This window comes from Ambystoma mexicanum, chromosome 3p (assembly GCF_040938575.1).
Source record: "Ambystoma mexicanum isolate Mex_15411 chromosome 3p, UKY_AmexF1_1, whole genome shotgun sequence".
Lineage (NCBI taxonomy): Eukaryota > Metazoa > Chordata > Amphibia > Caudata > Ambystomatidae > Ambystoma > Ambystoma mexicanum.
In genome coordinates, this window is record NC_090925.1 from 1,163,729,320 (window position 1) to 1,163,755,943 (window position 26,624).

The 26,624-nt window shown below is 45.7% G+C and overlaps 1 protein-coding gene across 11 annotated transcripts in view; it reads left to right on the plus strand.

Annotated features, from left to right (window-relative positions):
• JADE2 (jade family PHD finger 2) overlaps positions 1-26,624 on the plus strand; it is a 1,406,581-nt gene that overhangs the window by 784,000 nt on the left and 595,957 nt on the right. For 10 of the 11 annotated variants that reach the window (XM_069652559.1, XM_069652560.1, XM_069652566.1 and 7 more), the window contains one exon: positions 14,240-14,296. The exons of the other annotated variant lie outside the window; for it this stretch is intronic. In XM_069652559.1, coding sequence (XP_069508660.1) covers positions 14,240-14,296 — 57 coding nt within the window. The remainder of the gene's footprint in view (positions 1-14,239; positions 14,297-26,624) is intronic. 11 annotated transcript variants of the gene reach the window in all.

Genomic DNA, 26,624 nt, shown 5'->3' on the forward strand with positions numbered 1-26,624 from the left:
TGTACATAACCTTGAATATTGATTATATAAAGACTGTGTTCTAACCAATACAGTGTGTGGACATTCCTTTGTGGGGGCTTGGGGACTACACTGTACTTAAGAACCAGCCTGCATCACCTCCTGAGAAGCTAGGCCTTGATTGCTCGTCCATTGCTACTGTACTAGAAAATCTTGGCTGGGGTCTTCTGTGCCTCTCTTCTACCATATAGAGAGCAGAAGTACAGACACCCCCCACCGGTCCTTTACACCTATCTCCAAGGAGCCAGGTCCGACCCAGCAACCCCAGAGGCAGGCATCATTTCCCCCAGGGGAGTGCCATCGGGCCCAAGCTGGGGCCCTTTAGACGCAGCCCTGGCGCCTTAGGCGCCAGGCTCATGTTGGACCCCTGTCCTGGCGCCTTAGGCGCCAGGCTCATAAAGCTAGACATGTGTTCAAGTGTTTTAATGTGCACTTACCTGATGCAGACCATGCTGCTACATCCAGGCCCTCTTGAGGCCTGAATGGAACTACTTTACCTGTGGGACTACTTTCCACCCGGGTGTGGTCGGGGAAGGATACATACATGATCGGTGGAAGGATACACACTGGGAACTTCTTCCAAAGCTATTTAAACCACACCCGATCAGCAACTCACGCTTCGCGTTGTTCTGATCCTCGCAGCTGGACGCTCACCGTGTCAGCTCCTGCATCTGGACCTCAGCCACGCCTGTCAGTATCCTGGGTGACCTGCAAAGGGAGACAAAAGACCTTACCTGCTAAATCAGCACCACGGAAACATCACACCGATGATCCTGAAAAGGAAGACATCATTTTAAAAGCATTTTGCTACGATCGCTGCAGCGCTGCATTTCACTCGCCTATCCTGGACTCCTCTATCTTCAGCAGCGATCATCCGGATCCACGGCCACTTCCCAGAGCCTAGAGAGAAAAAGACAAGAACAAGGTGAGAGAAGGAAAGGAATAGGAAAAGCTCAGTTTCCTTCTAAGACTTAACTGTTGGGTCATTCCCATTTCATTTCGGGTCTTGGCGCTTCCAGGCATTTTCCGGACCCCGGCCCCTATGGGGAAAAAAGACATTGAATGAGCGAATGCAAAGACATTACCCGAGCGCTCATCCGGAACTTACCTGTCATTTACTGGAACTGCACGTTTCACTTCGGGTCGGCGCCATATCTCCGGCATTCTGCAACAAGACAATGAACATTATTTTTAAGCTTGGACTTTAGAACTTGCAGCAGAACTTTTACAGCGCCTTACCTGAATAGTCAAGCTTACCTGAACTCTCCTCAATCCAGTGAAGTAACTGGGTTTCAACGCGCCCCTGCATCAGAAGCAGGATGGAGAGCTCATCCTTCTTGACCCTAAGGTGAGACTTCACGGGGAATCGTGGAAGGGTATCGTGGAGGGCTGGAGGAGAGTGGGAGGCTTGAGCATAACTCAGTCAGTACGTAATACTCCCTTTTCACGCACAGGGGAATATTCCTGCAAGCCAGAGAAGCCAGAGTAGAGGAGCCCTTCCTGTCCATCTTCAGGGTCCTGCGCTTCACCATTGAAGAAGCACCAGCACTCGAAGCCAGACCTGCGCCTCCGTGGGAATCAGGTGAGCGTTACACAAACCCAGTTAATGGAACTCCAAGGGGAGGCACCACAGGAAGAGAAAAATCTCTGGAAGCAGCGAGGGTGTTGTTTAAACCCATCCGAAAGCTTGTAGCGACAAGACAGCAATGGTAAACCAGTAATGCCTATAGCCCTGTTAAAATTAGCACTGGAGCAGTTACACTATCCAGCACACATGACAAAAGAGAATCTTGTAGCAACACTCGCTAAAGACTGGTTTATACCAAACTTAGCAGAGCACGTTGCATTTTTTATGATGAACTGTATGATCTGCCAGCAGTTCACGGCTGGGCACACACTAAAAGTAATTAGAGGAGTCATCCCAAGGCCCAATGGACCTTTTCAGCACTTGCATGCCGATTATGTCGATATGATTAAAGTATGTAACGGGTACATGTATCTAATTGTTGTGGTGTGTCCATTCTCTAGATGGATAGAATCAGGTCCATGTACACACCCAGACTCTCCCTGTGCGGACACATTTCTGGTGAGAGAGATATTTCCGAGGTGGGGAGTATGTGAAGTCATGAGATCAGATAATGGGGCTCACTTTGTCAACAAAGTTTTTGAACAGATTAGCGTGTTGCTTGGTATAAAGCAAAAGTTCTCGTCGGCGTATCACCCTCAAGGTAATGGGATCTGTGAGAAGCTCAACGACTTGTTAAAGGAAAGGATAGCCAAGTTGAAGCTTACTCTAAAGAAAGGATGGCTGCACTGCCTTCCACTGGCACTGTATGCACTCAGAAACCAACCTGGTTCTGACCATCACCTTACGCCGCATGAAATAGCAACAGAAAGAAGGATGCGCACTCCCCTGACACCCCGAGGCAGAGCTAGGTGTGATACCAAGCCGACAAGTGAAATCTTAGGGTCTGAAATGCAAAATTACTTGAACTGCATGACATCTTGTCTTACTGTAATTGCAGGCCAGCTGCAGCGACGACAAAAAGGGTGCAGGGCAGCACAGAGCACAGAAGGAGATGCTACTGCAGAGACAGCTCAGAGTTTGTGTTCCTTCAATCTTCCCTGGAGACACCGTCCTGGTGCGGAATCACACGAAAAAGAAGTGGGACGAGCCTAGGTTCCACGGACCCTTCACAGTGGAAGACGTCACTCCCACTGCAGTCAAGTGTCACGATGCCTGCCCCCGGAAAGCCAGACCAGGCCCAGCAACCCCAGAAGCAGGCATCATGCCACTTGAAGCATGCCCAAAAACCCCAGTTAGGGGCTCTGTGGCTGCAGTCCTGGCGCCTATGGCGCCAGGCTCATAAGAATAAAGTCAGTCCTGGCGCCATGGGCGCCAGGCTCATTACAGAAATCTTACCTGTTGCAGACCATGCTGCATTCCTACCTGATGCAGACCATGCTGCACGAAGCCACAAGCCAAATGAGGCTTAAAGAGACTACTTTACCTCAGGGACTCCTTTCCTCTCGGGTGGGGCTGTGGAAGAATGCTTACCTGGGATTTCTTCCAAGGCTATTTAAGCCACACCTGCTTCGAGTTATTCTGCTTGCTGCAGCGTAACGCTCAACGTGTCTTCAGCAGCTCCGGTCTTCAGCCACGCCCGCTTCAGCCCTGGAACACCTGGAACAAGAAAAGGAGAAGGAGAAGATGTCAAAACAAAACCCTTACCTGAATCCTTGATCCAGCACATCATCGATCTGGAAGAGAGAAGCCTTCTCAGGTGTATTACCACGCACCTCGCAGAGCCGCGCTGAACTCACCAACCGGGGCTGCATTCCTTTACTCCATCGCGAATCCAGCATCTCCAGGCCATTCTTCAACACCTGGGGGAGACAAGAACAGATAGGTGATCAAGGGCAATACAAACCACCCCCAAAGACTTACCTGATTTACCACAGGGGGGTACTCGCCTCATCTCGGGTCGGCGTAGTCAATTCCGGCGCAGTTAATTCTGCATCATCACTGTACCCCGGCCCCAAAGGGGAGAACCACAATAGACTTACCAGGATCTTACCAATTGCCACTTGGAACTCTTCTGGTGGTTTAAATCCGCAACCTGCAAGGAATCTGGCAGAGTGAAGATCAGACTTTTGAACTCTTACGAACAATTGGATTTAGAGTCAATACTGGAACTCACCAATTCCTCCACGCCAGTGAAGTAACTGGTCGTCTACGCGCCCCTGCGCTCGACGCAGGATGGAGAGCTCATCTTTCCAAATCTTCAGGTGAGATTTAGAGGGAACTTCAGGAGTGTTCTGTGGGCAGACAAGGGGAGTGGGAAGGGCGGGTTAACGCTCAGATTACGGGAGGTTAATTCCCTTTCTCCATTGCAGAAAGATATTCGTACGAATCCAACAAACGAAGCTAAGTGGGTCTGTCCAGTCTGTCATCTCGGCTCTACGTTTTACTCTGGTGGAAGCAACAGCGGGCCAGTCCAGATCGACGCCCCCGTGGGAATCAGGTGAGCGTAACAGAACGCAAAGCCTATCCACAAATACCCACTTGGGCGTCATGGAGACCTCGGAAACCGATCAGTTGGCCCAATTATTAGGGGAACTAAGGGCCGAAGTGCATTCAGCCCGCCAGGAAATCAATGCCCTCAGGAGGGAATTGATAGTGTCAAAAGAACGAACTGATGATTTGGCCAGACAGCTATTACAAAGCCAGGCTGGACAAACACCTCTACCTGGTCTCGGGGCCAGCCCAGCTCTGGTGCCACCGAATAACCCGGTGCAGATAAACCTTCCTGGCGCCGTTCCCTTGGCTCCGCCTGAACGCTTTGCCGGAGACCCTAAAAGGTTTGCTTTATTCATGAATCAATGTCGCTTATACTTTTTATGTAGACCTGGAGCTTTCCCAAACGATCAACCAAGGTAGCTTTTGTACTGTCATATCTGAGCGGCAGTGCAGCGGACTGGTCCATTCCGCTAGTAAATCAGGATGACCCGATTCTTCGAGATTTCCAAGGTTTTCGAACTAGCATGAAAAGACTGTTCGCCCGACATTCCCAAGGACAGGCTTTGGATAACAAACTTTTATCCTTAAGGCAAGGTAATCAGGATCTTTTATCTTACATTGCAACTTTCAATAGATTAGTTGTGGAAACCGAATGGCCTGAAGCCAAGCGAATTACATTATTCCATCGAGGGCTTCGGGGAGAACTCAAGGATGTTTTAGCCCAAGTCGTGAACCCGCCTTTAGACTGTGCTGAATATATAGATTTTGTGGTCCAGTTAGATCACAGACTTCAAACCAGAAAGGCTGATCGAACCAAGTTTGAAAACAAGGTCTTGGTTAAAACCTACGTACCCTCGAAGGGGGTAGATGCCTCAGAACCCATGCAAATCGGGGATGGTTAGAGGACCCTTAACCCAGAAGGAAAGGGAAAGAAGACGGCAACAGCCATTATGTTTATATTGCGGAGCTACTGGTAATTTCCTTCGGAACTGCCCTGTAAAACCACCCAAGAAAACTATAGGAGCAGCAGACGAAAACCACTTGAAACCTGACTCGGGAAACGATCACGCCCGGCAAGCGTAGAGGTCAGCTTGCCGAGCTTAAAGAAAGACACTCTGACCTCGCATTTCACCATACCCATAGTCCTTATAGATCCAGAGCAGCCATCACGCATGCACGCGGTAAAGGCGTACGTAGATAGTGGAGCCATAGGAAACTATTTGGACTACGGATTGGCTTCCAGGATGAATCTACCTCTCACCCGAAAGACCACTACCGATGTCGTCACCACTGTTGATGGAACTGAAATTGCCTCTGGGCCCGTAACTCATTCCACTGCAGAGATGACTTTGCTGGGTCAGGATGGACACCGAAAGGTTATGGTGTTTGATTTAATCAAGGCTCCACAGTTTCAACTGATACTGGGAATCCCTTGGTTGGAAAAACACAATCCCTGTATTGATTGGCGAAAGAAGAGACTAACCTTCCCAGAATGTGCTAACACCTGTTACCCAAAGAGAACTCTAAATTCAGTACTAGCCCCAATAATCCCAGCTGCCATATAATTACCTGCTGAATACCAAGACTTTCAGGATGTCTTTCAAAAGGAGCAGGCAAACACCTTACCACCGCACAGATCATATGATTGTCAAATAGATCTCATACCAGGAGCACAACCACCTTGCAGCAGAATCTATGCCCTCACGGAACCTGAAAATCTCCACTTGCGCCAGTACCTAGACCAGTATCTCGCTAATGGCTTCATCCGCCCGTCCAAGTCCCCTGCATCTTCCGCTTTGTTCTTCGTTCCAAAAAAGGAAGGCGACCTTAGAACATGCATTGACTACCGCGCGCTGAATCAGATAACTATCAAGAATCGGTACCCATTGCCTTTGATCCCTGAACTACTAGACCAGGTAAAGAACGCTTATATATACACAAAACTAGACCTTCGGGGGGCATATCATCTGGTACACGTCAAAGAGGGTGACGAATGGAAGATTGCTTTTCGCACCAAGTACGGATTATTTGAGTACCAGGTGATGCCTTTCGGACTGTGTAACGCACCAGCAGCCTTCCAGTTCTTCATGAACGATATCTTCCGAGAGCTCATCGATGTTTGTGTAGTCGTTTACATCGACGATATCTTAGTATACTCCCTATCAGAATCCGATCATGTAAAGCACGTCCAAGCAGTCCTAGAAAAGTTACGCCAGTATAAGTTATACGCTAAACTGGAAAAGTGCATCTTTCACACTACGGAAGTAGAGTTTCTTGGATTTATTCTGACCCCGAAAGGAATCCGGATGGATACACGGAAGGTGGACGCAATTCTTAATTGGCCTTCGCCAAGCTCAGTCAAAGGAGTTTAAAGCATGCTCGGCTTTGCCAATTTCTACCGCAGGTTTATCCCGGACTTCTCACACATTGTACATCCCATTACAACACTATTGTGAAAGAATAAACGCTTTACATGGACAGAAGAAGCCGAGAACGCCTTCCAAGAGTTAAAAAAGAAATTCACGTCCGCTCCTGTATTACGACACCCACGCCCAGAGCTTCCCTACATAGTGGAAACAGATGCATCCAGTTCAGCTATGGGAGCAGTGCTCTCCCAAAAGGATCCCGAAACTAACCAGCTGCAACCAGTGGCGTTTTGGTCAAGAAAGTTTTCGGCCCCCGAATTAAATTATGCTATAACCGACAAGGAACTGTTGGCCATCAAGTCCGCCTTCAAGGCTTGGCGGCACTATCTGCTGGGCGCCAGGCATACCATTACGGTCATCACTGATCACCGCAACTTACAATACCTAAAGGTAGCCAAGGCCCAATCTTCACGCCATCTCCGTTGGGCATTGTTCTTCGCCGAGTTTGATTTTGTAATAACCTATCGACCAGGTTGTAAAAATGGAAAAGCTGACGCCCTGTCCCGAATAGGAATGGGAGAAACAGAAAGAGCTTTAGAACCTGTACCCATAATTCCTGAACAGAGGATCCTTGGTCTGACATCCATACACTCTCTGGAGGACATTCCAGAAAAGGTCCATCAACTCTTTGATTCCGATGCCTTACAGGGCTGGGCAAGGGAAGGCCCAGAGTATTCTGTCACCAACAATCTACCTTATTACCAAGGCCGGCTATTTTTGCCACTAGAGGAACTACAGAAACTTGTCATTTCTCATTACCACGACACCTTGATGGAAGGACATCCTGGCATTGCTAAAACTGAAGCCAAAATCAAGAAACAGTTTTGGTGGCCCACCTGGCGAAAAGATGTCAAGTTGTTTGTCATGTCTTGTGGCATTTGCGCTCAAAATAAAGGGGAAAAGAAAAAACCTGCTGGATTATTAAAACCGTTAGACATACCACCTACTCCTTGGCATACCTTGTCATTAGACTTTATCACGGATTTACCCCGGTGCAAAGGTTATAACACCATTCTAGTTATTGTAGATCTTTTTTCTAAAATGGCCCATTTCATTCCTTTAAAAGGAATACCTTCAGCTTCAATCCTGGCCAAGGAGTTCCTTGAAAATGTTGTCTGTCTACATGGCTTTCCTTCCGTGTTAATTTCAGACCGGGGAAGCCAATTTATTTCACATTTTTGGAGGAAGTGCTGCCAGCTGGCACAAATTGATGTTAGACTTTCAACCAGCCACCATCCCCAGACCGACGTTCAAACTGAGAGAACCAACCAGACTCTTGAGCAATACCTACGTTGTATGCTACATCAATCTGAGGAGGATTGGAAAGACATTCTTTGGATCGCCGAGTATGCATACAATAATTCTTTACACTCAGGAACTAAACAAAGCCCTTTTTTTACCATATATGGTCACCATCCTCGAACCTCAGACTTAGATTCTCCCCAGCATTTAGAGATGCCTGCGGTGGACCATCTCCATGCTGTTATCACACAAGCCTTTAAAGAGGCGACTGCACATTTACAAAAGGCTAAGGATAAATACAAGAAGGATGCTGATCAACACAGGAGTGAAGCACCGCAATACCAAGTAGGGGACCAAGTATGGTTAGCCACCAAGTACTTACCACTCAAGGGAACACGGACTTTTAACCCCAGGTACTTGGGACCTTATTCTATTAAGGCTATTATTAACCCAGTGGCCGTCAAGTTGGACCTGCCTGGTCATATGCGTGTTCATCCTATTTTTCACGTGTCTCTTTTGAAGCCTGTGCAACCAGGAACTAGACTAACCACCCTACCTAAACCTATCCTCATAGACGGGGAACCCGAATTCGAAGTCAAGAATATTTTGGACTCTAAAAGGGTGAGATCAAAACTCTTCTATCTCATTGATTGGAAAGGTTATGGTCCACAAGAAAGATCTTGGGAGCCTAGTGACCATGTGCATGCACCTCAATTAGTGAAAAGGTTCCACCAAGAATTTCCAGGCAAACCAAGGCCGAGAGCGAGAACAGCTTCAGGAGGGGCCTTGAGGGGGAGTGCTGTCACGATGCCTGCCCCCGGAAAGCCAGACCAGGCCCAGCAACCCCGGAAGCAGGCATCATGCCACTTGAAGCATGCCCAAAACCCCAGTTAGGGGCTCTTTGGCTACAGTCCTGGCGCCTATGGCGCCAGGCTCATAAGAATAAAGTCATGGCGCCAGGCTCATTACAGAAATCTTACCTGTCGCAGACCATGCCGCATACCTACCTGATGTAGACCATGCTGCATGAAGCCACAAGCCAAATGAGGCTTAAAGGGACTACTTTACCTCAGGTACTCCTTTCCTCTCGGGTGGGGCTGTGGAAGAATACTTACCTGGGACTTCTTCCAAGGCTATTTAAGCCACACCCGGACAGCCACACGTGCTTCGCGTTATTCTGCTTGCTGCAGCGTAACGCTCACCGTGTCTTCAGCAGCTCCAGTCTTCAGCCACGCCCGCTTCAGCCCTGGAACACCTGGAACAAGAAAAGGAGAAGGAGAAGAGGTCAGAACAAAACCCTTACCTGAATCCTTGATCCAGCACATCATCGATCTGGAAGAGAGAAGCCTTCTCAGGTGTATTGCCACGCACCTCGCAGAGCCGCGCTGAACTCACCAACCGGGGCTGCATTCCTTTACTCCATCACGAATCCAGCATCTCCAGGCCATTCTTCAACACCTGGGGGAGACAAGAACAGATAGGTGATCAAGGGCAATACAAACCACCCCCAAAGACTTACCTGATTTACCACAGGGGGGTACTCGCCTCATCTCGGGTCGGCGTAGTCCATTCCGGCGCAGTTAATTCTGCATCATCGCTGTACCCTGGTCCCAAAGGGGAGAACCACAGTAGACTTACCAGGATCTTACCAATTGCCACTTGGAACTCTTCTGGTGGTTTAAATCCGCAACCTGCAAGGAATTCAGCAGAGTGAAGATCAGACTTTTGAACTCTTATGAACAATTGGACTTAGAGGCAATACTGGAACTCACCAATTCCTCCACGCCAGTGAAGTAACTGGTCGTCTACGCGCCCCTGCGCTCGACGCAGGATGGAGAGGTCATCTTTCCAAATCTTCAGGTGAGATTTAGAGGGAACTTCAGGAGTGTTCTGTGGGCAGACAAGGGGAGTGGGAAGGCGGGTTAACGCTCAGATTACGGGAGGTTAATTCCCTTTCTCCATTGCAGAAAGATATTCGTACGAATCCAACAAACGAAGCTAAGTGGGTCTGTCCAGTCTGTCATCTCGGCTCTACGTATTACTCTGGTGGAAGCAACAGCGGGCCAGTCCAGATCGACGCCCCCGTGGGAATCAGGTGAGCGTAACATCAAGCTACAAGGAAGAAAAGCTTGGATCTTTCTGGGTGACATCAAGCCATACATTGGCGAAAAGCCCCCTGCCTGCACCCCACTGCGAAGAGACTACAAACAACGGGGAAGAACCACAGCACGTGCAGGCGAGATCCATGACGAGGAAGAAAGACGCATGAACAGCAGCAAAGCAAAGACAAAGAACTTTTGTGCACATTTGTGGATTAAAAATTGCCATTTCTCTGAGCAAAAAGAGAAGAGGATAAGGACATAAAAAATACGGCCACTCTGTGCATCCTAGTTGCAGGGTGAAGGAGAGAAGTGCAAATGTAAGCCACAACTTAGGTTATTGACTTTGAATTTTAGACTGAGGCACACTGAAGCCTTGATAAGAAAAGAATATGTCAAATTTCAATCGCAGACACACTAGTTGTAAGAAAATACAGTATCCAGACTCGTTCAAGACAGGAACATTGTTTAGATGCACAAATGGCGTCCCACAGTCGCGACATCGCTAAAGACGTTTTGAACTACTTTGACCTAGTCTTGAGGTCACACCCATCACTAGTGGGAAGGCTCACTAGCATCCCTGAATTTCTGCAAAATCTTAAAAACAACAAGACAATAAGAAGGCTGCTCACCGTGATCGCTGAGCAGTTCTTCCTACTTCCCGAATACAGAGAAGAAAAAGCAATGTCCCAAGTGGAAGAAGAAGTGAATACACTCATCAACGTGATATTTTTTCGTCTAATTGAAGAGCACCCAAACTTTGTCGGAAGACACACTGATGTATTAACATTTCTTCAAGATCCGGCAAACACAGAACGCTTGAGCATAATTTTTAACGGCATCATAATCCAGGTCACTCTCCACACCAACCTAGATCGTAGAAGCCACTCACAGTGAGTACCGAACTGTTCCAGAATTCAGCAAGGAAAACACAAATGTCCCCGTCACCAGAAGATAGCAGATTGGCGAACAATGTCCTCTTTCGCCTAATTGAGGAATTTCTAGAACTTGTAGGGAGACCTGCCAGTGTTGACGTCCTCACGTTCATCAGAGACCGAGCAAAATCTACCCAGCTAAGCATGCTCCCGCATGGTATCGTAGTACAAATTAAACTCTCCAATTTCCACCTGAATTTCCGGAAGAAACCTTGAAGCTTCCCGCTAAGGGACAGATCGAGAAAGCGTTGCCAGAGACTTCACTCTTGTTACACTGACAAAGACGCGGCATGTCGTCTGGAATGAAGCAAATGAGAGGCATCTACTGGGAACTCGTGTACTTTGAACATGCACAGTAAAAGAGACGCGCTGACCGCATTACACGATTTTGACATTTCCTCTTATGTAGAAAAAGAGAATTGTATCCAGAGATAACAGACAATCCAGTGTCCAGGCAAGAGGGACAATTGTTTCCGTACATGCAACTTGCAGGAGGAACCAGCAGAATCCAGAAATAATATTGTCTAAGATTGTATTAAAGCGTTAGCCTTTTTCCTTAAAATGTTAGCCTTTTTCCTTAAAATGTTCGAGATGAGAAATCAAAATAGAAACCAGAAGTTTGCTCCAATGATAGTTGAAAGAAAAAGTTCTAAGTGGCATAGGATGGGCAACAGAACCAATGACAGAGTACATTGACAATGCAATAAGACCAGAGGTAGTCAAAATTAAAGCTTACCTAAAAGACACAACTGCTGTCATTAAATTACTGGAAGGAATAGACTGGCAGGATACCCATCTGTTAGCCACCTGGGATGTAAAAGCACTTTATACATCAATTGGACATCAAGTAGCACTAGATGCAATTGACTATACATTCAAGAATCAGTCTGCTTCCCGTTTTAACTATGTTTGCATGCTGAAAGGGATGCTTTTGGCAACTTTGGAAAACAATATTTTCATTTTTGATAACCAATTTTATTGTGAAGCCCGTGGGGTTGCGATGGGTGTAAAATATGCACCACATTAGCGAACCTTGTGATGGGAATGTTCGAAGATTTGTACATTTATCAGCTGCAAGGTTTCAAAGAGAACATGATTAAATGGTCAAGATACATTGATGATGTATTCATTGTCTGGAACGGAACATCAGAAGAACTAAATTTGCTATTACAACAAGTCAATCTCAACCAATATGGGCTAGAGTTCACGGGACAAAGCAGCCAGTCGGAAATAAACTTTTTGGATTTGACCATTTATGTCCTGAACAATCAACTATATACCAAAACATACAGAAAAGAGACAGAAGTCAATTCAACATTGTTTGCAACCAGTTGTCATCATCAACCAGTTATTTTGAATATTCCCAAAGGGGAATTTATACGGGCAAAAAGAAACTGTACAGAACCAGTAATTTTCGACAAGGAAAGCAATCTACTGACAGAAAGTTTTTCAGCTAGAGGGTACCCTCAGAAAGCAATTACCAAGGCAAGGCAGAAAGCACAATAAATGACAAGAGAATCTACCTTGAAACAAAGAACGAATCAAATACAACCAGAAAACAAGATTCAATTTATTACGATGTACTGTGCAAATAACAAGGAGATTAAAAGAGTACTAAAACGAAATTGGTATCTATTGAAATTAGACCCACATGTTAAAGAATACATTCAAGAATACCCAGCGATTGTTTACAGAAGAGCCAAAACCCTGAAAATGATGTTATGTCCGTCAATGCTGCCAGAGCAGGAGGAAATAAGACCACAGACCTGGTTACCTCAACCAGGGTCTGGTTTCAGGAAATGTGGTTTTTGCACAATGTGCCAGTATGCAATAAATGACACTAATGTTTTTTCAAATCAAGATGGGGTAAAAACCCGGATCAACGAACAGATCAATTGCAGATCTAAATACGTCATATACGCAATACTATGTGTCTGTAATCTTATCTACATTGGAAGCACCATCCGGGAGCTCAGAACACGAATCGGAGAGCATATTTCCACAATTGGGAGTCAGGATAAAAACCTCCCATTGGCACAGCACTGGCAGAACCACCCCCAACTACACAACAAAAAAGACATTAAATTCGTGGGATTGAAGAAAATCAAGTTGGGCAAACGTGGAGGGAACCAGGAACTACGCCTAAGACAAGAGGAAGCCAGACTTATTTGCCATTTTCAAACTGTAGAGTATGGTTTGAATTCAGATAATGAAATGATACACTTTCTTTAAAATAACAATGAGTGGGAACATAATGTACACATGATGCAGTGTGAAAGTACCTGGGCAACCAATATACTTGTACAAGTTTAAGAATTGAAATGTTATCTTGCCAAATGCCTTTTGTTTGAAATTATACATGTAGGAGTCATGTTATACGGATTAGTGCCGCAAAGAAAGGGACTACACCCCCCCCCTTTTTTTCGCTTAAGCATGGAGTCAGTAAGGACATATAAAGCCTGTGGCAGAAACCAATCCATGTAGAGACCAACCATGTCCTGATAGATAATACCAGTATCTCACCTTAAAACAAAATAAAATTACACATAGGAAAATAATTTTGGTGATAAACTTAAAATGCATTTTAAATTGGGCAATTTAATTGTCACAAAGTATAAAAACTAAATGCCCCAAAAGTGACGTTTAGCAACAAAAACTACATTACCCATAATCCAATGCAACGGAATGAAGTTTGCACCAGAATGCTAATGAACCAAATAATCATTTTGTTCACCAAATACGGTGTGTTATTCAAAGAATATCAAGACACGTTGTGCCTACCGTCCCTTTAAAGACCAATGATAAAGAAATCGTGGTCAAAATCGATTTAGTAAAAACGAGTCAACACAGTACTATGGGACACAAGACAATCTGTAACCTAGCAAGTGTGTATTTTACATCCCAAAACATGGCCGCCACCGTTAGGGTGTGAAAACTGAAGAGGGACAAACGGGGAAATAAGGGCAGAGCCTTCACTCAAGGACCCTCGAGAGAGAAACGACCGCGACGCTTGAGGCAGGAACTCCATAATTTTCAGGTAAGCCCTGGATTTAGGTGGGAAGCCCACCTTTGGTTGCAGACACGCTTAATTCCGTGCTGCATTCATTACCAGGGTTTCTGATAGTGACACACGCGATGCGCGGGACTAAAAGGATTTAAAGTAAATAATTGCCATTAGGGCTCGGTTTTACATATTTAGAAACAAATGATTTTGTCGTTTTGAATTAAGCATGAAAGTGAATGGGAAATTGATAAAACACTACAGACCCGTGCATATACGTTTTCTGTGTAAGTCTTTTTTGAATCAAGCTAGGAAAGCAAATGGCAAAATGGTAAAACATTACAGACTCGTGCACACACGTTTTCTGTTGAATATTCAAGTTGGAAAGTACTGAATTGAATGGATTATATTTTCGTAATGCGATTTAATTTAAAACCGCAAGGCAGTGATGAAAAGATAAAATAAAACAAATACAAATATGTCCTTTTTTCATGTAGGTGGGATTGAACCCAGGACTTGGCTAGACCTTACAGGACAATTGAATCTTAAAAAGGGTAAGACGTACCCATGACTTATAATTTCTAATTACTTATTAAATAAGGAAACATAATCTCCTCCCCAATCCGCATCCGTAATTTACCCTTCCCCCTTTACCCCACCACACACACCCCCCTCACGTGTCAACTTATAAGTCAAAATATATATCCAGAGATATAAAGGAGCACGCAAGATGCATGAAATGAGATAGTGGTTGTTCACGAACTGTGTTTCATATAATGGCATTGTACTATCAAAAATGTTGATTTTAAGCACAAAAAAGTCACAGGATTTGTTGTGTTAAGGTGAACTTTTAAAAGAGCAGAAGGTCTGTAATTTATTTTTGGTGTTTTGTATTTTTGTATTTGCTTTTGAAAATAGCCCGGATTTGAAAAAGGCAGAACATGAACGCCGAAACACGTGTCATCCAATAGGGCTAAAACTTCTGATTTTCAAACAGAATAAGAATAAAAATGGACAAAAACAACTGATTGGAATAAGAACTTTTTCTTTCAACTATCATTGGCGCAAAGTAGTGCAGGCACATGTGTGTGTGTCTTTCAAGTTTACAAACGGAGTAGAGGAACTCAATGTCTCCGTATCAGCCTACACTCATGCGACAAACAGCTACATAAGGAAAAAAAGAGATAAAAGAACAAATAAGTGATAACTACAAGCAACACTTGTACAAATTAGGTCGCGAAGGTACACATGCAAGATATCGATACAGAAAACTTCCTCACAACTCAAAATAGAAACCATGTTCTCCCCCAGGAGGAGAGACGCCCTTGTTTTTCCGGAAGTAAATGTTGCAGTCTAAACTATAAGGGTATCATGTAGTTATGGATTATATTCATCATTGTTTTATTGTCACTGACGATTAGAACTGCATTTTTTATTGGTAAACAAAGTGTTCAGAGTCCGGTGCACCCACCTAACGATACACACATGAAGCCCATTAGGGTACCCAGACCCTATGTAGTCATTCCAGTCCCTAGAATGCCTGACAATGGAGTGAGTGAACTTCAGATGGATGTGAGTAGTAATGACACACACACAGTTGCAGTAACGAGCACATTAACAAGCCTGAGACAGGGTCGGCAAAATGTGAATGAAAACAGGTTACTGATAACCACACGCATGCAAACGACGAGAACACATACACCAGATCTAATTTCAATAACTACAGAACCACAGGCCAAAGAAGGGGAGAAGTTAGGGCAACCAACTGTGAGAAGCTACCCCACAAGTGAAGAGAAAAGACAAAGGGGAAAAGCTGAACTTTTAATAAGACAAAGAGAGCTGAAGAATGAACCAACAGAGACAGCACTGACAGGCACACCTGATCCAATGGAGAGAACAAGCACAAGTCCCGCAAAACTATCACGTGCAGAGATAGTGGCAGAATCAATTTGGCCATTTGTAACCAGAGCCAGGGAAAGAAAGGAGATGAGGGAAAGAATTGCAAGACTTTCGCCTACCTCATTGGTACAGATGAAGAGGCCTGAACCATGGATGGAAGTGCCTGCGAATCCCCCAGTGAGAAGAAGCTACATGGATGTTATTAAGGATGTGATGATGGCAAACTACATGAAAACCTTGAGAATCAAGAGAAGCATACAAGGAGATGACAGTGAACTAAACGATTACCTGGACAGCACAGCACATTTGGGAAACGGTACCAACACATGAAAGAAGTTGGAAAACGGAGCTCAGAGGGGGAATGCTTTGTTTGCACACTCCTACCCTACAGCATGGGGAAATCAAAAATCTTTGTAGCCGTAGAAATTGACGTCCAGACTGTACACTGTCTATCACATGTAGCAATGTGCAAGACAAGAGGCCAGTTCATGGGAAATGATGCCTCACTGAAATGGGCAACTGAAGCAACTGATCCAAACGAAGACGATTATGTCCAGGACATAAGGACAAGAAACAAGGGAAAGACGAAGCACATCGTGATCAGGTACGAGAAGCCTAGAGTTAAAGAGGCGGAGATCAGAAGAGAAGCAATTCAAAAGATGAACGTCCAAGGAAGAACTCCAGAAGAAGCCAGAAAATGGAAGAACAGAGGCCAAAATGCAAATATGGTGAACAGTGCTTTCACCAGACGGATGGGAGAAAGGAGTAGTGATCTGCAGAGCATGGATGGTCACTGGAGCCTGCAAAGAAGCAATTGAAAATGCGCAGAAGATATGCAAGCCACTATGACCAAAACTTGCGAAAACTATTGACATGGGTCGAAGACAGAGGATGACCTCTACAGATAGTGCCATTGGAGAATCCGAAACTGCTTCAGAAACAATGGTACAAGAAAAATGAGAGAAAATCAGAATTGTGGACAAATCTTTGACGCTCCAGAAATGGTACATGATACTACAGTGACTATGGATCATTATTGGGCATGTGGATCCAAAGCATATATCAGACTGACGAAAAACTGGGGAGGTATATGCACATTAGTAAATATCAATTTTTCCAGCGCTGGTGATTCCAAAAGGTGATTTGAATATTGACAGTTTTCTGAAAGTAGATGCTTACCTGAGGAAGAAGAGATCTGTAGAAGTAAGAAGCAGAATGGAAAGAGAACATTATTTCTCTGCCAAATCAATAGAAGCTTGTGATGTGATTCCGTATGAACATAGGCTGTTCAGTCAGACCTCATCAGTGTTCATGACAATCTTCATGCCGAGAATCCAAGTTGGAGCAAATACTAAATGGTTACAGATAACCAGATTGGAGTTACCGCAGACAATCAATACAACCATAAAGGGATTCAACGCGATCAAGGAAGAATTAAGGGCGATTCGACTAATGACTCTCCAGAACCGATACGTCCTTGACATGATCACAGCCATGAGTTTGTGCAAAAATCAGAGAATCATGTTGCACATTTATATCTTCTCATGATGAAGAAAATGGAACTCTAACAGAAGCCATAGGTATGCTGACGAAACTACACAATCAATGATTGACGAAACCGACGAAGTAGACTATGACAGTCCGCATGGTTTTCGATATTTTTCTTTGTGAAAACTGCATGGCGCTTCACAAGATGGCTGCCGTTCCCGATGTTGTCTGTTGCTAGGCAACAGCTCCCTACGCCTCATTGGTGCTCCGGTGCCTCTTACCTGCACGACCCCGCCGGAAGGCGCGAGCCGGCACCTCCCCAAAGGCACCTACTATAAGGCACAGAGCCTGCTCACCTCCTGGCACCAGATCTCCCAGGGCTTAGGGCAGGAGCCCCGCCGCTGCCGTCTCACACGGCCGCCAGCTGACTCCATCAGCTGTTCCAGCTCGCGGTACTCGTGCCTGCCTGAAACTGCACATTGTACCATCCACCGTCGATCCAGCGCCCAGCACATGAAGGATGATCTTCCACAGCCTCACGCACTGCATCCGATGCCTAAATTCAGCAATCCGCCTGGTTTTCGATATTTTTCTTTGTGAAAACCGCATGGCGCTTCACAAGATGGCCGCCGTTCACCTACTATAAGGCACAGAGCCTGTTTGTGCCTGTCCGTGACGGGCCGCTGCACGGGCTCCCTCCGAAGACGATCCTCCACGTGAGTAGCTTGCACATGTCCAAGCACTAAGACCCACACCTCTGACTGTGCGCTGCGCGCCGTATCTGATGTCCCAGCCATAAAGTACTATACATTGCTGGTGTCCCCTGCGCTTGGTTAACCACAACCACCTTTCACCCAAATCACGCAAAAACGTATTGATTCATAATATCTATCGGGCACTCGTACAGCATTTCTTGCACGGCCTCTTCTGTATCCCCTCGTCTGTAGGGGCCTCACGCCACATTTGCATTTAGTCCAGTTTGCCCTGCATATATATATGCCGCTACAATTGCTCTAACCTCTTGGTGCTTTACACTGCCGTACCTAGAGGTGCCTTGCGCCCTATTTGCTTTGAGCTCCTGTGCTCGAAGTGTCTTGCCCTGACCCCAATCTGCATTTAGCATTCGTGTTACTGTGATTTGCCCAGGGATACCCTGCGCCCACACTTGCATCTAGTATGTATAGTATAGTAGTCATGCCTTATGGTCGCTATCAAACCACTAGAATTGTGTTGTGCCCTATGGTCGCTAACAGACCACTAGAATTGTGTTGTGCCCTATGGTCGCTAACAGACCACTAGAATTGTGTTGTGCCCTATGGTCGCTAACAGACCACTAGAATTGTGTTATGCCCTATGGTCGCTAACAGACCACTAGAATTGTGTTGTGCCCTATGGTCGCTAACAGACCACTAGAATTGTGTTGTGCCCTATGGTCGCTAACAGACCACTAGAATTGTGTTGTGCCCTATGGTCGCTAACAGACCACTAGAATTATGTTGTGCCCTACTAGAATTGTGGAAAAACTCTAACCGACTCTAACTAGCCACCAACTATCTTAGTCTGCCTGCTCCCCACCAGCGCCACTAGACTCCACCGCTATCCACAGACCATGATCTTCTGGCCCGCCCTAATCATGTTCTCTTTCTGCTTAATACAGGACAACGTACCCTGTAGCAACAATAGCTACATAGCCCACCAGGACGGCCTGGCTAAACTAGGGTGCCCCAGACACCACCCCATCCCTTGCCCCACTCCGTTCCTACCCTCCGCACCCCCTTTCCCCTCCACTTACCACCACCCTCTCCCCTCCACATCCATCGTCATCCATGACCTACCTACCAACAGCCACCACAGTCCCATTGCTAAGTCTAACCAAACTGGCCACCAAACCTCCCGCCCGCTTTAAGCCGCCCGGGCCAACCCCCCCCCCTCCCTTATTCCCAACATCACAGCCCGCAATGACAGATTAGGCTCCAGGCTCCCCACCACTCTTTCTAAACCCAACTCCAAACCTTACACCAATACTAATACAAAGCACATTGCACCAAACAAGCCCACGCTTCCCCCACTTAAAGGCGCCCTACTCAACGTCAGATCCCTGGCTGCCCACCCCACAGAAATTGCAGACATTATCCTTACCAACGACCTTGACTTTCTAGCCCTAACAGAAACTTGGCTTCATGAGGCGTCCGGACCCCATTTATCGCTAGCCATCCCAGACAAATACTCCATCCTCAGAGCGGACAGACCAAACGCCAGAGGTGGAGGAGTAGCGATCATTTCCAAATCCGCCCTAGACCTTAGACCAACCGACACAGTCGCACTCACATCCTGCAAGTTACTCACAGCCAAACTACAAACCTCCCCCACAACCACGATCACCATCCACCTCATATATAGACCCCCAGGTCCCCCTGGGACCTTTAAAGATGACATCACATCCCTCATCACCGAAAATTCCAAACCAACAGCACAAATCATGTCTTCGGAGACTTCAACCTCGGCTACCAAGACCCAAACGATGCACATGCTGCATCCCTAGCCAATGTCCTAACCGATCATGGTCTTACTCAACTCCTTGCGCTCCCCACCCACCAAAAGGGCAGAACCCTTGATTGGGTAGCAACTCACAATTGCAACACAACCTGCAAAGACCCCCAACCTCTGGCATGGACCGATCACCACATGATCCCCCTTGAGGTTAACACCAGTCAGGTACTGCCCAATAAGCACCCCATGGCACCAGCATGTCCCACCAGGAATAAACGCAACATCACTGCTGAAGCCCTACTACCACTGGTCCTATCTACCCTCAATGCTCTCCCAGCTAACGCTGACTTAAACCTGCTGATCGACACCTTCAATGATTCCATGGCCAGAGCAATGGACACTGTTGCCCCCTTGAAAATACGCAAAGTTAAACCCAAAGCTCATCTGAACTCGTGGTACACCCCTGAGCTCAAACTACACAGGAAAGAGAAAGCTAAGGCTCATCCCACCTGGAAGACTAACCCCACCGCGGAAAACAAATCCAACCTCACTAACTTATCCTCACTTTACAAAAGCCAGATAATACGGACCAAAAAAGACACATACAACACAAGGATCACTCAGGCAGGATCCTCCACTAAAGAATTATTCAAAATTCTGAAAGAACTAGAAAACCCTATTTCACCTCCGGAAACCTGCCTGAAAGACAAATCCTGGTGCACCAAAATCCAGAACGCCCTCAACAATAAAATTTTAGGACTCCAAACTAAAATCGAAGACAAACGGCAACAACTCTTCAACAATAAGGTCACCAACCTTAGCCCATCCACACCCAACAACACTAGCGCGGGCTTCTCGTTCAAAAAAGTCACCATCCCGGAAGTTCAAAAAATCATCAACTCCCTGAAACCCTCTAACTGTAAAGGAGACAGCTGCCCGGCTCAGATCATAAAAGATGCAGCCAGAGAGCTCTCACCCTTCATCACCAAACTCATCAACCTATCCTTCACCAATAACTCTATCCCCAGCAACTTAAAACAATCATGGGTTCTCCCTCTCCTGAAAAAACTATCCCTCGACCCGGCCACACCCACAAACTACAGGCCCATCACCACAGTCCCCTTCCTACTGAAAATCCTGGACAGAGTTGCCTACATCCAAATTCAGGAACACCTAGAATCCAACCAACTGCTAGGAATACATCAATCTGGCTTCAGACCGCAACACGGAACTGAAACCGCCCTTCTTGATCTCAAAAGCCAGATTGATGAAATTAAAGACAAAGGAAATGCTGCAATCCTACTCCTACTAGACCTCTCAGCGGCCTTTGACCTGGTCAGCCATGAAGTCCTCTGTAATCACCTTGCCACCGCAGCCCACTTCTCCTCCTCTGCCATCACATGGATACAATCCTTCCTGGCTAACAGAACCATGCGAGTCTTTTCCACTACAGCTGCAGCAGACCCCATCCCCATCACATGCGGGGTCCCACAAGGATCCTGTGTATCCCCCACCTTATACAACATATTTACAAAGCCTCTATTTGACCAACTGGACCGTCTGGGTGTCACCTACACAAACTACGCAGATGACACCCAGATACTCCTCACCATCTCTGGTAATTACCAAGAAGACTCCGCCCGGATCAACAAAATATTCTCCATCATTCAGGCATGGATGGCCTCCCATGGTCTCTACCTGAATGATGAGAAGACAGAGCTCCTAATCGTCGGCTCCCCCAACACTCTAACTAAACTTGACCCTAGCTATAATAACATCACCATCGATGGTCATGCCATTCCCATAGCCAAAAGCGTAAAAACCCTTGGTTTCTATCTAGATGCCAATACCAACCTTAGCAAACACACTAACATGACCGCCTCAGCCGCTGCCTATACCGGCAAGCTCATTAGGGCCAGCAGACCTTTCCTATCACCCAACAGCTGCCTCACCCTTGCCAGGGCCCTAATACAATCCAAACTGGATTACTGCAACAGCCTGTACCTAGGTGCTAATCAATCCGTACTCAACAAGCTGCACGTAATACAAAATAACGCCTTGCGCGCAGCCCTCAACATTCCCAGACAAGAGCATATCTCTGATACTAGGAAAGCCTGCAAATGGCTATCCATACACCAAAAAATTGATCTAAAAACCATCTGCCTCACGTACAAAGCCCTCAATCACCTAGCACCACCTTATCTAGCTAATAAACTCACCCTGAAACCTGCCACCAGATCCTCCAACACTCTTTGCCTATTAGTACCCAGGTTCCACCGAAAAAGAGCTGGAGGGGTAAGCTTCACAGTGCTTGCCCCCCAACTCTGGAACTCCCTACCGCTTAACATCAAAACTGTCGAATCCTTGCAGATCTTTAGGAAGCAGGTCATCAGCTGGCTGCTAAACAAAGAATAACGCCTCTAACACCAGACCCGTGCGGTAACTGGCTTAGACACTGTATCTATTCTGAAAATTGTATATTGTACGTACTGCATATGTTCTGTTTATTGACCACTGTATATATATGTATATATTATAACCTGTACGAAGTATGCAACACAAAGATACTTCTCAAAAGCTGTAACACAATTCTTAAGCGCCCTTCTACCTCCGGGTTTGGAGCACCATACAAATAAAATAAACAAACAAACAAACAGTTGGTTTGGATCACTGTTTTCATGGGTTCCACAATGGATGGCATACGCATTCAAATTCCTAGGAGCCCTGCTAGTGATGATATTGCTCGGATTCTGTGTTATCAAGATAATAATCTCTCAATGCCAGAAAACTGTGAAAAAAAGCCATAGGGATGAAGATCATGATTGATGTTGAGTCAGAATGGAAACCCAAAGACCTGACTGATGAAGAAATATGAGACTTTGTGAAAGCTAGCATTCACGCACCAGAAGGAACAAAGTTTTGGTATCCAAGGAGACACAGAAATTATGTGGGGAAATGTATTTATTGGAGCCCAAATGGACATGTCAACTTATGACATGGAACAAAGATGAACACGTGAGAACCGCAGGAATCTTGAAGGGAGTAATACAAATATGGACCCCAAAGAGGCATTTCTACAGACCTACATGTGTAAACCCAGAAGATGAAGGGCAGATGAAGACAGAGGATGCAGGAAAGGTGGATACCAAGGGAAAAGTGAAAGTGATCGATGAATCGCCCAGAGGGGGGAGTGTAGAGGAGGCCTCAAATATGGCCTGCCCTCCAGCCTACCATATTGAAGTTCCAGGAACGGTCACGCTGAGATATGTGATGCATGATGAGCAAATATACCAGCAGAGAGCCACAGTGGGACTCTGCTTGGCACCTATCAGACGGACAGTACCTATTGAAGTACCTACACTTAAGAAACCTCGGACAGTAAGGTACCCATTGAGAAAACCGTATCGACAAGTGAGACAGAATGACGATTGTCAAAACGTAATGCCTGAAGAAGCCACAAAATTCCTAAAAGAGGACGAATGGTGACATCACAAGAACTCAGACTGACTCGCAGATAAAGAAAACGACGACCTGTGAATGACAAAAAGAGACAAAACACCAAGGATAAGCGACATCCTGAGTTGAAGTAAAAGGACGATGTCAAGTATAAGACGCTTATGCCATAAGAGCGATGAAGATATGCAACCAGTTTACACGTGTACATATGCTTGGAAACACAAGAAAGCTGAGGAAATCGTGCGGCTTGCTATGCTTAGTACGAAATTAGATGCAGCAAGCGCGCATATCTACCTCAAAAGGAGCACTTTATATGACGTATATGTCCACTTTGCAAAAGGGCAGAACGAAACTGCAAGTTACCAGAGGCCCCAGGAGAGAAGGCCCTCAAACACGGGAATCGAAAGCCAAAGACAGAAACGAAACTCGATGCATGAGACCCGTGCAAAGAAAGCAAGGGCATTTTAGCTGACACAGGCTAATGCAATTTATGACGCCAAGAGCGGAGTATCCTGTTCAAAGGAATCGAGATAAGCAGCAGAAGGCATTTGGTGGACAGAAAGCTAAAATCAAATAAACAAATTACATGGAGACAGAGATGATTTCACGGTGCCTAGAACACGTGACCTGCCAAGCAAGAAGAGTTGGGGCCTTCACACCTACGTGCAGCCTTGATCCATGCACAGATATCTGAGTTCTCCCAGACAGAGAGGCAGCATCAAGGCCTACAAATTAGAACTAATTGACACATGGCCAGTGGGTCAGTGATGGATGGTGGTACTGGTTGGTGGGAGGCTAGGGGAGCTGATGGGCACCCTGCACCTGGCCGACCATTCTGTATAATGCTAAGCAAAGTGGAAAAGTACAAGGTGACGTGGTATCAACCCAATCACAATGTACCAAGTAATATTGGATCCTATAGTCCGTAGAACCAATGAGACGTTGTACTTTTAGTGACGTCCACAGTAGTCATCCTGAAGGAAGGGCTTAGATGCCCCACCTGACTCTAGTTATCCAATCCTTTTACTCCACTATCATATACAGATATAGGGCCTCATTACACGGTAGGCAGTAAACCATGGCGCTATTAGCGCCATGGTTCATGCCGGTAATTTACCGGTACCGCCTTGGAGGAAAGGGGAATTACCGCCCTATTCCAAGGTTCGGAAGGCGGTAATTCCTCCTTCCTCCATTGCCCTTCCCCATTCCCATTTTTGCCCCATAGGGCATAATGGGAATGGGGAAGGAGCTAATTACGGTACCGCAAATTGCAGTACCGTAATGAGCACCCCGGTCCCTTTGCGGGTTCGTTTTTTAACGCCTGGTAAAAGCAGGCGTTAATGTACCAACCCGGAAAGGGACCTCGTAGTAAGGCGGTAAGGGTTTACCGGTAACAGTAAACCCTTACCACCTACCGTGTAATGAGGCCCATAGTACCTGTAGTAAAGTTACCTTCCTATAACCAATAGAATTGCATGCAACATTTTAGCATTTCACGCCAGCGATGACAAGTTTTTAGTATAAAGGATGTGATTCTTGTGAAGTTCATCGGAGTTGAAGCGAGAAGGAAGATCAAGCAACTGCTGATATTCATAACTCCCCGTTTTTTGTACTTGTCATTAAACGGACTCCCTTTGCCAAACCATTGAGTTGTCATGATTGATTTGATGCTTGAGTACTAATCTGCATCCCCATCCATCTCACAGGTGCTGCTATTCCATCTTAAAGTGCCGTTTGGGAAAACCCCAGTCCTATGGGCCGGCTGGGGTCCCTCCTGCACACAAGTATCACGAGTCATTGGTTGCGTGACCTGTAATGGGTGAACCGTTTGGATCAGCATCTGCGCCTAGACCGAGTGACCCTCTCTTTTTGTGAAACGAGCGGAGAGAAATCAAAAGCATCAGGGTGATCGGTTGCGTGACCTGTAACGGGTGGGCCGTGTGGTCAGACAACTGTGCCTAGGCTGTGTAGCCCTACTTAGGAAAGAACCAAGGAAAGCTAAGATACAATGCTGTGTGGTATAATAAGTGCTGAAGTGAAATAAATCATTTGTGTGGACTGTTAAAGAATCCAAAGGATTACAAAGTTAAACTGGAAGTATCATTGAAAGACAAGGCAGTTGAACTGTGTTGAACTTGGGGAAGGGAACCCCGAGATATCTTTGATCCGAGTTAAACTTGGGGAATGGAACCCAGAGATATCTTGGAACTGTGTTCAGCTTGCGGAAGGGAATCCCAAGACCGCTTCAAACTATTTACAACTTGGGACAGGGGAAACTGAAACCAAGCAGATCTTTATTTTTTAACACTGTTTCTTTAAGTGCTAACATCCTTACACATTGTATATCTTTAGTTGTGAGGGCAAGTATAGGTTTTGGACACAGTCGTTTGAGTTCAACTTAATGACACAGACTGTCCTTACTTTCTTTAGGTAGAGAGATCCCACCTTAGCGTAGGGCACGTTGGGCCTTACTGCATCCTGACAATTAAGATAACACCTTTTTGTTCAGATAAGTGAATCTGTTGTCTGTGTCTTGCTTCATGATACCTTCACAGTCCCCACCACCCCATACTCTTTTCACCTTTCTTTTGAGTATTTTGTTAATGGGTTGATATTTGGCTGCTCCACCCTACCACATGTGCTTTGATGAGTGTGGAATTTGTTGGCTCTAAAGGGGCTTTTTTGTTCTTGTAGCTTGTTGAATGTTGTCTTTCTGTTTCTTCTTTTCCTTAATTTTAAAGCTAATAAACCATATATTTAAAAAAGAAAGCGATAACACTTTTGGAACCATGTATTTAGGTGTCCCCTATTACATTTATATCTCTAATTCGATAAACCTTATATAGGCCCTCATTACAACACCGGCGCTAAACCATGGCGCTATTAGCACCATGATTGCTGCCGGTATTGTAACAAGTCCGCCCTGGTGAAATGGGGAAGTACCACCCCATTCCAAGGTTGGCGGGGCGGTACTTCCCCATTTTACCATGGCCCTTCCCCATTCTTGCCCCATAGGGCATAATGGGAATGGGGAAGGCGGTAATTACGGTACTGCAAATTGCGGTACTGTAATTAGCACCAATGTCCCTGCAGGTCCATTCCTTAACGGCTGGTAAAACCAGCCGTTAAAGTGGGAACCTGCAAAGTGACCTCATAATCGGGCGCTAAGGGATTACCGGTACCCTTACCGGTACCGGTAATCCCTTAGCGCCAGGGTCGTAATGAGGCCCATAGAAATGGTATATGGCAGGAATGTATCCTTTACACATAAATTAAGTATTTACGATACATATACTACTTTCTGTGATTACATACAAGGCCACAGATAAAGAATATATATGGCCTACACATCGCCATAGGTCAAAATACAATACTGTCTCAGATGTAATTTTGCATTGTTTTTAAAGAATTATGAAAGAAATTTCCATTGTCTTCTCAGAGAAGAGCAACACATTTTAAAGATGTTTAACCCTATACAAAGTTTTAACATGGCACTTTTATATACAATATTCCAATCGCTGCTGACAGATAAGATAATTGCTTCAGTAA